Source organism: Xiphophorus maculatus, chromosome 20 (genome assembly GCF_002775205.1).
Source record: "Xiphophorus maculatus strain JP 163 A chromosome 20, X_maculatus-5.0-male, whole genome shotgun sequence".
Classification (NCBI taxonomy): domain Eukaryota; kingdom Metazoa; phylum Chordata; class Actinopteri; order Cyprinodontiformes; family Poeciliidae; genus Xiphophorus; species Xiphophorus maculatus.
Window position 1 is genome coordinate 1,820,535 of NC_036462.1, and position 12,950 is coordinate 1,833,484.

The following is a 12,950-nucleotide window of genomic DNA, read 5'->3' on the forward strand; positions in this document are numbered from 1 at the left end:
TTGATTTATTTTAGGGAGACACTGTCGCAGTAATCAATGTGACTAAAGATAAACACATGGATAAGTTTCTCTAGATCTTGTAACGGCGTTAGTCCTTTAATTCTAGAAATTTTCTTTAGGTGATAAAAGCCTGAGTTTGTAACTGTCTTTATGTGACTTTGAGGGTTCAGGTCTGAGTCCATCGCCACATGTTCCTTATCAAGTTGCAGAAAAACTGCAATGTTTTTGTAGCCATCATCAACTTCTGGGACAATATTGTTTCTGGCTGATCACTCTGCTATTTCAGAATTCATTTAAATTGTCCATAAATGTTCAGGGCTTCATCCTCCCATCGTCTCTAACAGCAGCTCTAATGAAGCTTTTTCAGTCATCTGGCTCAGTGATGTCCAAACTTTTTGTGGCATAGGCCATAATCTTCACATTAATAAGAAGCACAAGGAGGCCAAAAATATTTTTAATGAACAAAATTAAAGAACATTTTTCAACTTAACAACAAGCAATATTTCATATAAAAAAGTAGTCAGACTTTTTAAATTCAGAAATCATTATAGACCCAAAACTTAGAGAGTTTTGTCCTTTTAAAGAGAAAGTCCTCCAACACAACCTTTTATACCTCAAATAAGATTTCTTACAAAACAAATCAAGAGAACGGGAGTTGAGTTATCATTTCTTTGAATTTTAATAGTCTCAATTGCATATTCATATACTGATTGCATAAAAAGGCCGTACAAAGTCATCTCCATTGGTACAGTATTACTCGGTTTGCAATCGCCAAGTTAAACCATCCAAATGTACTTTCTGTCAGTGTTGTTATAAAGGTCAGTCTTTGTCTTTTCCAATTATATCTCATCAACTTTAAGTCTAATTTACCTGTAATGTACTTGTGAACATTTCAGCAACAAGGCAATTCAAACTTCTCTACACCAGAGCAACATAATCCAATAGCAAAATTACAAAACAAGCAATAAACATTATATTTTTGTCAAGATCATCAAACAATATACATCAGATATTTTGATCAATGTTCTAATTTTTTAGTAATTAAAGGCAGTTCTAAACCAGTGGGTTTTTACTGTTGAATTAACTGTGTATAAAAGCTGGATGCTGTATAAAAGATGCATTGGTTAGGAAGTGCAAGAAAAATACATAAAATATGGTGATGCAAAAATTCTGACCTGAACTGCACATAGTTTTAGGCCTGTCATGATAACAAATGTTGCTGCGCATTAAATTGTACCAGAAATGATTGCGATAAACGATAATATAATCATTTTAAGACCATTTTCAACTAATACAGTATAATAACAATGGCATAATAATACCATTATTATTGATAATGAAAAAGCAAAAATCATTCATTTCTAAAGAATATTTAATAACACAGTAACTGGAATACATTATATATATGTACAAAATAAAACAAAACAAATGAGACAACAATAAATAAAATGGATTATGATGTCTCTGTAACGGAATGAAAGAAATGAATAGTCTTTCAGCTTAGACAGGGAAAACAGGCAAAAGTTGCAGGTAGTTCAGACCAAGTACTTCATACTGAGTCAAGTGTTTGCAGCGTTCTTCAAAATGACGTTTCAGTGATATTAAAGGGGATCATCTCTTAGACGATCATTTTCGTGCTCATTTTAATCGATTGAATTAACTGATTTATTCTTATAATAAATCAGTTTTTTATTTAACTACAGGCTCACATAGTTTTAGGTCAAACTGAATAAAGTGACAACAATATGTTACCTCCTAGAGTCAGACACACCCATTGGACCCTGAAGGCATCAATCTGGCAATACTTCAGAAATATAAAAAAAAAAAAATCACCCTCCAATAGGATTTAAATAACTATTAGCTCAGCAGCGAATGAAGCTTAAGAGCAGACTTATGCTTAAAGAAATAATTTGAGACTTGCCAGATAATGAAATTTGCCTGCGGCCAACATGACATATTATCTGACCTCGCAGTACTCTTCATAAATCAGCGAGCCCAATAATTTTACATTTAGATCACTTGGTGCTGAACTAATCAGTAATCTCATTTGAAAGCGGACTGCTGGCAGTTCTTTTTGGCGACGTGTGAGGTTACAAAGGAGAGCCGCCATGCCCACAGCGCTGCTCACCACACAGAACTCAACAATACACAGCATATTGCAGAGCCAGGTTAATTAAGGTTAATGAACCCAATTTGGTAGAATATGTATGGATAAATTTGAGGCACTGTGTCACCTGTCTTTGCAGATTAATTAACAGGCTGTCTTCAGGCTTCTTAGTTAAAAATAACATTTGGATCCTGGTTGATGTGCTGCAGTAAAATGCATTAGGCTTACAGGCTAGAGCTAAAAATAACCTGCATGTATCGCTGAAACATTTCCTCTGTGCTTTCCAAACATATTCACACCCTTTGCATTTTTTTATATTTACAAATAACTGCTATTTTTTCATTTTACTTTTTTTTTATTTTAGAAGCTTGTAAATGTACACTGTAAACAAATGCTAAGAAATTTGAATAGTAATGTAAAGTACTTATTTTTTCAGGAACGTTATCACAAATTAAAACACATTTTATAGATTAATTACCCTCACATGGACAAAAGACTTTATTTGTGTTAATTATGACCATTATTCTACTTATAGTTATTAAAAACATGACATTAAAAATGGGAATATTGGGCGTGTCGTGGTGGCGTGGTGGTTAGTGGGACCAGTATTTGGAGACCTTGAGTCCTCGACGCGGCCGTCGCGGGTTCGACTCCCGGACCCGACGATATTTACTGCATGTCTTCCCCCCTCTCCTTCCCAGTTTCCTGTCAGCCTACTGTCGTTTAAGGGACACTAGAGCCCACAAAAAAGATACCCCTGGAGGAGGGGTAAAAAAAATAAAAAATAAAAATGGGAATATTAAGACCGGTCCTTCCAAGATCCAGACCAAAGCTGAATGTTTAGAACTTGACAGATATTTCAGGACGTTGCTTTTTGTACAGCACAAAATGCAAAAATCATCTGAATAGTTGACTTCTGAAGACCAACAGACCAGGTTCACACAGCCAACAAATGCAACACACATGAACTTTTTCACCGTAGACTGAATGGCCCAATTCTGATCTTTTCATCCACCAAAAATCTGATCTTTGCCACTTCCATATGTGAAACTAAATCAGATTTTTTTTTATTATTGTTTTCAAGGCGTCTGCAGTCATTTTTTCTGATTTTTATGTCGTTGATGTGAGATATTTGTCGTAATTCTGCATTAAATGAAGCCAGATGCATGAAAATCAGGATGTAAGCAATGGCTGAAAATTATGATTCTGAAATTATTAAAGAAATCTGTCACTGAAGCGCATCACTCTACAATCCCACCACACTGAGCTCTGACTTCACATCCAAACAGACGTCTTTATAGAAGTTGCAGTCAATGCTCCAGAAAATACCAGTATGAGTTGTGCTTCCTCTTTCTTGGCTTATTTTGTCTTGTTATGATCTTGTGATGATCCTGTCGGCTCTTGCTGCTGAATAAACTATAAAATGGACCTTAAACAGTGGCGTTCATTAATACTTCTGGAAACACAGAGCCGCTGTGACGTTAACATTGGAATCGTGTGCATGCGGGCCACTTTGGTGTCATAAACCGTTCACACAGACACCTTGCTACAGTCAGGTTTAACTAGTACTAGCAGTATTAACAACCACGCAAGAAAATAAATTGGAATTGAGCATCAGGACCTGCTGTGTGAACGTAACGATAGTGAACTGGATTTTAGTTAGGTCTATGATCTTAAAGAAGACTAAGTTCAATTTCAATTTCCTGAGGGAGTCTTCCCAAAGGATCAATAAAGTACAAGTCTCTAAGTCTAAGTATTTAGATTTAGATAGAAAAACAAAAACAAGGTAAGTTTTTTTGCATTAAAATTTGTCCTAACAAAGGACAAATTATTACAAAGTTCAGGTTTTGTAAAATCTCTTGACATTGTTAAAAACGGTTCCGATTGAAGAAACCCTGTTTGGGCTTCTTTTGCTGATAGGACTCTGCTGGTCACGTTTGCTGAGCTCAACGCGCGTCCACCCAAAGTGTTTCTGACCTGCTGCTGCCATCAATTGTCAAAAGAAAATTAGCTCAGTTTAACAGCACTTTGGGTATCAGGACCATGGCGGGAACAGCTCTGTAATGTTCAGTGCTGGTGGGCGTGATGAATGAAAGGTAACCTGATTACCAGCGGAGCTATTAAAATCTCTCATGTGTGACTTGCCTCAGCAGCCATCTCTGCTTAGCAGAGAGGCGGCAGATTGCTGTTTGGCTCATATTAGTGGGTGTGTGTCACTATTGATTTCCATGTTGTGTTTTTTTTCTCCGTGTGTTTTGCTCACGCTGGGCCCAGATTTATTATTCATACAGTCGCTGAGGCAGGGAACGGGCCGCAGCGTTGGTCCTCCCCACATTTTACACCCTCCCTCCTTGCTCAAATGCTTCTTTTCACTCTGAGCTACCTGACAGGTTCAAATTGTGTTTTCTCTGTTGCGTGCTGTCCATATTTCCATCTGAATAATTACAGAGGCGAGGCATTACATACTGCTCACATCGGGTAGGAACTATAGGGAGGATGTTCCGGCATCGGGGCGCATCTAAAGTGCCTGTAGGCAAACAATAAGTGCCAGTCTGTCCCTCCGTTTTAATGAGCCTGTTCAGTTTGTGCTTATATTGTTAAAACACTGGCCATCTGAGGCAAATAAAATCCTGCAAATGGTGCAGAACTACCTCTGCTGTAAATGAAGTGGAAACGCAAAACGCGGCAAAAGTGCAGGTTCCGCACCAGGCAGTTTTTAAAACGACATCACCTCATCACAAACTCTTCCTCTGCGATCGGATTGGACAGCTGAAGGATTAATTAATTACGCCTCTCTGACTGATGAACATGGTGAGCCTCAAACCCGTCTGCCTGAGAAAAAAGCAGAAAGATGGGGAAAAAATAAATTGAATAAGATTTAATATGAAGAGCAGACACAACAGGATTAATATTTAGAGCACATTGAGACGCCTTCAGTTTCACTTAAATTCATGTAGCTGGAGTTTAGGAGGAGAACAGTAGAAAATGCTTCTAGTCAGTGACTTTGGTTGGGCAACAGTGATTAATTAGCTATCAAAAACTGTTAATAATTATAATCAATCTTCAATCAATATTAACATAACAGTTTTTTAACAAAATTATAAATAAAATAGTTTTGTGAAAACTAACAAGTTGGGTCACCATCCACTTATCAGGAATCATTAGCCGACCAGCTCTGACCTTATCAGGTGTTTTTCAGTGGATCCCAGTGAAGAGGCGTTAGAGCAGTTTGTGCTCTGCTGTTCTCAGACCTACATGGATACATGCAGAGGTAAATACAAATCAGCTTCTCTCCAAAATACAAGAATTTTACCTTCTCAACAATATATCACTGTCTTTAGAGGGAAAAAAAGAGAAAACTTTGTGTCTACCTGAGATTTTTCATTGGAAGATTTTTGTTCCATACACAGTGGTGTCCATAATAATTTTGCCTTAATTAAAAATCAATATTCTTCGACACTGTTTTCGATATTTTTAAGCAGGTTTTCTAAGTAGGATTTGAGCTGACCAGTCGCAACAACACCACCTGATTTGTTTTCCATAAGACCTTCAGTTATTCCCGTGTCTCTGCAGATTTCTCTGTTGGCTCCCAATTTGTCTCACTTCTGATCCTTTTGGAATCCCTGCAGTAAGTCTGGAATATTGGATAAGAGGACAATATGACCTACGGCAACACCAATGGCTCTCTGCAACCCCCAGAATTTTTAATTTGCCTCCACTGAAGGCTCACTTTTAAAACGCCTCGATCACCAGCAGAACAAAAAATAGCTTCTCAATATTTGGATATCGTCAGTTTTTTGCTGCAGCTGTTAGAGAATCAGTTTCTCACTTCCAGCTGGAGAAATAGAACAAAAGACTCTGAGTGTGTGTTGGCTCTGAGATCAAAGCATATCAGTGTGTTGGAGGGGTGTGACAAAACTGTGCACTTGCAAGATGTTGTGTATTGTGACTTTCAATAAAGGTTAAAACGATGCTTCAAAGTGTTTGCAAACCAGAGTTATTGAGCTCTTTCTTGATGGTCTATTTCTCTTAACTGCTGTTATTTTTTGTCATTGTTATTTTTCAGACTTGGAGAACTTCAAGACTCACAGAAGAAGTTCTGTCTCAGTACGGGAAGGTCAAGGAGTGGTTCTGCTGTGCGGACCTCCCCCTCATTCTGGAGGTAAAATTCTCTGTTTTCATCACAGTTAAACAGAAACGACTCATTCCCTCTGGGAAAAACCAACCTGAACCAACTCGTTTCTATTCAGACTTAGGAAATCAAAAGGTCAAGAAACATTTATATTTATCTATGTGTTGTATATCTTTTTCCTGTATGGTCAAACATAAATTTGGTTTTGAAGGCTGTGGGCAAAATGGTGGACATCATAAAAAGAGCTTTTTTTCTGATATTTTTGTGTGATACTTTTAGTTATTGACCCTGAAAAGTATTCATACAGTATTCATTAAAACGCATAGTTTCCCTTTAGCCTTTCAAGTGAATAACAAATTACAAAACACTATATAAACTGCAGAGATGCACCATGTTGTATATCTTGGCATTGTTCTGATATCAAGTAAAAACAGATCCAGTATCACTAATACCGATACAGATATCGATACTTAACTATTTAAGTTTGATATGTTCTCAAATTTTTGATCTTGTGTCTTATTGTGATTTTTGTTTTTGAATTATTATGTAAAACTCTAGTGTAGAATTTGCACAAGGTTTATAGGTGTCTACAAAATGCTAACATTTTAACATGATAAACAGAGATTATGGAAAAATGAAGCAAATTTCTGTGCATTGTTTTCCTAAATAAAGTATAAAAAGTAATTTGAGAGCACATAAAGAAATATTTTTTGAAGTAGTGTTGACACACTACAGTACAATTCAAAAATAAAATAACATTTGAACATAGAATCTGAAACTAAAGTATCAATCTTACCACACTAGTGTCAGTATTATTTTGGATTAATTCGCCAACCTCTAATAAAAAGCACAGTGGCAAAGAATTAGCAACACTGGCAGATTATTTCACTTAACACCTGGGAAAATGTCTTGTTAGTGAAAAAAATCTGCCAGTATTTTAATCAATATTAGGGAATTATTGACTGAAAACAGGATTCTATATCTTGCAAAAAAAAATTACTTATAAGTTAATTTCGTGTTTTTTCAAGTGTAGTAAGACATTTGTCCTGGGAGTGAGACCAAAGAATAAGAAGTGTTTTTAAATGTAAAGAGGGCTGCAGACTAGAACCGTCGTCACAATCTAACAGAACGTTTTCTGAATAGAAGGACCAAATATTGTCAAAGCCAACCTGTGGAGGGCTGATACACTCCCACAAGCAAATGCTGCAGTTTAATTCAACTGCACAATTATACAACTGTGTTATTGCAGTTTATGCTTTTTTTCTATCAGATGTTTTTTTTCCCCCCTTAGTGTTAAGATTTAATGTCAGATTAAAAGTGGCAAAAGTTCAGAAATGAATGTCGACTTTCCAGACCTCCTTTAAACATTAAGAAAATGACCACAGAACCAAAATGACCTGAGTTTCTTTTCAGATCTTCTGTTTCTCACTAAAAACGTTTTTTGTCCCCCATTATGTTGTTTTGATCAGGCCTGTCGAGTGTCGCCGTCTGGAGACTAACGCGTAATTTGCCTTGATTAGAACGGTTTAGCTCATCCTCTGGCAGTGGAATGAAAACGTTTTCCTCCCTGCAGTACGCATTCATCATTGTTTAGTCCCAAGCTAAAGGCAGACATTGCCTGAATCAAATAATACGATGCGAGGTATTTGCTTTCTCTCCGAGAGCTAAATGAGAAGATCAATACCAGTTTGGGTTAGCGCAGCATAAAATAACTGGGGAGCAAAGCAGGCTTTGTTTCACATTTAAAGTCTATGAAATATTCAAAGACATTTAGTGTATGTTGTATCATTTATTCCTTAGTACAAACCTAAATGTTTGATGTAAGCAGGGTGTACTTATAAGAAGAATTGTAAAATAAGATAGGAGATATAAATCTTTTACATTTGATCAGGGTTGCTTCAAATAAGAACCTAATATCCATTTTAAGGCAACATCCATATTGGTTTTATGTTCTTTCCCAAGATTTAACATCATAAATCATAATGGTGTTAAAATCTGTCCAAACACTTAACACTAATATAGATCTGGATTTAAGTAAGAATGCTGACCACTGGATCAGCATCAACAGCCTGTGTGTTCAGGATCTTTTCATCTTTATTAGCATTTAGACATTAGATCTGTGTTTTTTTTTTTTTGTTTCTTTGTGTTTTTAAAAACACAATTCTATGAAAAAGAGTCAACTATGGATGCAGATCATGTAGCACAGAGGTTCTTAACCTTTTTGACCTGGGGCCCATTAATATATTCACCATCTATTGGTTTACCAAACTGACCTGATTTTTGTTCTATATAGAAATCAAGTCCATGTATTGTTTACCATCAACAACGAAAAATATAATTACACCATAATGTGATAATCACAAGGACATTTATTTATCATTTGGATACAAACTTGCACATAAAACAACTTTCTTAACAGACCAGCAATTCATGGAACAGATCAAACTGCAACAAGAGTATAATTAAAGGCTCTGTTAGGCCTTTAACCATTATACCACAGTGTATTATAGATTATTATGTCAATAGAAAAAAAGGAAGTGTATATTTCTGCCATGATTTTTCTAGAAGAATTTTGGGATTAACCTCAGAATTTCTGTGTTTTTTCAAGTACATTTTTGACTTTGAGTTCATAAAATGTTCTTCTTTTTTCTAGAAGATTTCTAAGGTTTTTGGTAAAAATATACTCTTTTTTTGTATCTATAGTGGCCCTAATATTTGTCCTCCCATCAAGATAATTGAAGACTCTAAAGCCTGGGGGACAATGTAAAAATTGGCTAAATGAAATTATGTGCTCAAAAATAAATACATTAAAAGAAATAATTTTTAAATTATATGTATTGTAAAAAAATAAAATAAAACAACAATTTAAAGTGCAAATGAAAAAAATAGCCTTACAATTTGTAAATTAATTTGAAAACTGCTTCAACATCATGAACCAGAAGCTACCCTCCATTTCTCTGACAGATAAACAATAGTCACAACAGTTTATCTTTTGACAAACTACTACTCTCATTTTTTTATTCGCCTCCTAATGAAAAGCTTGAGCCTCTCAGATACGATCAGATCCAGTCTGAGTGCAGTGGAGGAAAAGCTCACTGTCAGAGAGCCTCCAGTAGCTCTGAGTGTTTCGGGGTTTGGTGTTTGTTGTACCTGTAATGGAGAATCCTGATTCACTCGGGGAGGGGGGGGGGGGGGGGGGGGGGATCAGGGAGGCCTTGCCCTCCCCCCCCCCATTTTACGGGACTGCCCTGCCCGTCTGCTGGTCCCCCAGACATTTACACAGGCTGCACATGACTCTGACAATCCGTGACTGACATCTCTCTGTGTTTATATGCAGACAGAGGTACAGATAAACCTACAGCATTGAGAACTGGACCAAATCTAAGACTGCAGATTGAATAGCAGTCACCCAAAGGTTTACGCACATGGGGCGACTTCGGGTCGGGTTGGGATTGTGAATCGGTCTGGCATCTGAAAAAGGGCTTGGACTCTGATCCGGTCCAGGTCTGAACAAATTCTGCCTAAAAATGAAATGAGATTTCTGTATTTGCAGCGCATTTAATAGCAAACAATCATCAAATCTAGCCAGACCGCAGCGCAGCGCATGGTAAACCCAAAAACATTGTCCTCCAGGTAAGGGATGGTTACTGTTTACTTCGGGACAAATTGTGACAAACACACTGAATTGATTGACAGGTGCCATCATATCAATTGAACAAGTGCGTGCGCCTGACATTCAAAGTGCGTAACAGAGGCATTTGGCCCCCCCACCTCAAAAATGAATCCGGCTCCGCTGACCACAGCCCATAGGTAACAACATCTTGTAGACCTCTAGGGGGCACCATGGCAGTCAAAATGTAGGCCTCGGTCCTATGGTTAAGAATGGCTGGTTTAGCACACATAAAGGCAGAAAAGTATTTTGGTAGATTTTTTTATATTTTTTCAGTTTATGAACTTTTGTTTCCAAATCTTAAGGTAAGTTCTATTCTTCTTTCTTTTCAATGCTAATTTTATGGTTGATATACAAAAGCAGGGAAATATAAAATTCTGGAGATGATTTCTAAAGGAGTTCCAAACGGGATTTCCACAGCAAAAGTGGCACCGCTACGCTAAATTATGACTGAAAACATTCTTTCGAGGTAGTTGAACTCTACCGGTGATGATATATGCGACCTGCATGAGCAGATGAAGAACGTAGATGTCACACAGGAATGCTCTGTTTACAGAAGTAATAACAAACTGAGCCGTCTATGGATCAATTTTTACAATTTTTTCAGTAATGGGAGCAGACATCATGTTCACAAAATCAAAGACAAAGGAAGCTAATACAAAAGGAAATAGGAATGAATGGCCTTCTGTGGAGCATTGACTGCAACTTCTATAGAGAAATCTGTATGGATGCATAGTCTGAGCCAAGAGTGGCTTCTGCCTGTTTCTGGTGCAGAGTTACGTCAATGACATAAAAGTTCAATAAAATCCAACATGACCGTTCAAACTGCAGAAGCTTTGAAAACTACTGGCTATGTATCCGATTTAGTACCACTAAATCTGTACCACTGTGGAAGTGGCACAGATCAGATTTCTTTGGAGATGAAAAGATTTAAAGTGCCGTAAAAAGGTCAGATATGGGTCACATTTCAGCAAAAACTTTGGATTTGAGTTGCACTGCCTGCTGTGTCAATGTAGCCTAAAAACTAATACAACAAATATTGTCTATAACAACAGTTCTAGCTTGGTCTCTAGAACTACTTCCTGCTAGAGGTATTTTGATTACATTCTCCGAGCTGAAGGCCTCCCAACAGATAGAACTGATTCGCTCTACTGCTGTGAAAATGCTGCGTGCCTGGAATTGATTGGGTCTTAATTACTTGAATCTCATCCTTTCAGGGTTTACCTGGTGAAAGCTTTAAAAGCCTGAGGGTAATGTGGATTTTTTTTTTTTCTTTTAACGCTCTTTGTCTTTGTTTGATGTCTGTACAGTAAAGGTTGCTGCACTGACTGCCTTCAGATCTGCCAATTTGTGCTGAAGTAATCCAATTAGGGTTTGCCTTTTAGGACCAACAGGGAAATAACGACAACACGTCAGGCTCCCTCAGGCTCGTGAAAATCCATCTTAAGACAGCTGTCTCCACACTAATAAACAGAACCGATGCAGGTTGTCAATTACAAGTTTGTTTTAGAGTCAGTGTACACATCTTGGATGTAACAGGTCTTCTGGCTAAAGCCGCAAAAGGCTTTGGCCTTTGTCACTCTTCATGTCAGGTTTTTTCACTTGTTGTTAGCAATAACTTTCGTACTTATTGCTTAAATGTTTGACTGAGTAAAAATGTGTCTTTCAGTTTATACTAAAAATGTCATTATACAAGAATTCATCTTTGTTTTTTAACACATCTAACCGGCCAATCAAAAATAACATTAAAAAGAGAGAGATTCGTCAGTCTTAGCCCACACAGGATGACCAAACTGTTAGCATCCAAAGAGGATCAGCTTATCCTGACGGGTAAAACTGAAATCACTGTTCAGACGAAGAGCTGACTTGGCAATTCTCATTTTCCTGGATTGCTGGAAAATGTTCCACCAATCATCTGCTTGTCCAGGCAGGTTTAACATATCACAAAAACAAAGGCTGATTTAAAATGCAAAGCACAGTTTTATGGTCAGATAGTTTGCTTTTTAAAAGTGTGTTTAGCAGAAATTTTAGCGAAACTATTTCCATGTCTAAATTACATGTTAGCTTGGCGTAAACATGCATAAGAAATCTCAACATTTTTTCAATTTTTCAAGTTTGTCTCTGTATCTTTGCAGATATGTAGCAAACCTGAAGCTATGATTATGCTTTAAATGATTTATCCCTGAGAGGAAAAGGTAAATTATATCTAGTGAGTCACTGGCATTTTGTGGTTCCATTTGTAAACTTCAAAATTGTAAGTAAAAGGAAGTGAAATTGTTAAATTGTCATTGAAAACCAGTATGCACACTTCACATACAAAATGTAGCGAGAGCTGTTTAACACATTCAATCAATTACCAATGATAGTAATCTGTTAATCAATGGGTTATTACATAGTTTTATTACTTATTAAGCTGTGCGATACATCTATAGTAGCTTGCAGTGACTTTTCTATTATGCCGGAACCTTTGAGTACAACTACTAAATACCAGCGGTGTTCTGATGTTCAACTGAAAGTGTAAACAAAATAAAGTTAAAGTGGCAGCGTGGTGGAAGAAAGAGAGCTCAACTGTTCACACTGCTGTGTAAAAGCTTTTCCTGCAACCAGGAAACCAGGAAACCAGGAAACCAGGAAACCAGGGGTCTTTAGGGGTTTTTGAATCACAAAGTTATGAATACATTAGAAGTGGTTGTAACATCATGTTATTTTTTAGCAGGGATGAGGAAGCAGATTAAACACTATGCTTTGCATATCACAAGTCACGCTTTTGCCCATTTTGCTTTGTAAAATAGTCCAACTTGAGGCCTTTTGATTTTATTTGGAGGTATTAATGTGAATGGGGCCAAACACTCAAGCACACCACACTTCTATGATTTTTATTTATGTTAGCAACTATGTATCATTATCTATGTTTCCATTAATTGGCATTTCCATTTTATGTTTCACTTACAATGTCACAAAAAAGAAAGTGTCGTGTTTCCAGGCAGAGATATCGACGTTCTGCATAGCTGTAATAAACGGGAAGTAGAGGTCAGAAACTA

The 12,950-nt window shown here is 37.0% G+C and overlaps 1 protein-coding gene across 3 annotated transcripts in view; it reads left to right on the plus strand.

Moving 5' to 3' along the window:
- Positions 1 to 12,950, plus strand: part of LOC102224592 (contactin-4) — a 228,829-nt gene that overhangs the window by 113,417 nt on the left and 102,462 nt on the right. For all 3 annotated transcript variants that reach the window (XM_023325061.1, XM_023325063.1, XM_023325062.1), the window contains exon 5: positions 6,174 to 6,269. In XM_023325061.1, coding sequence (XP_023180829.1) covers positions 6,174 to 6,269 — 96 coding nt within the window. The remainder of the gene's footprint in view (positions 1 to 6,173; positions 6,270 to 12,950) is intronic.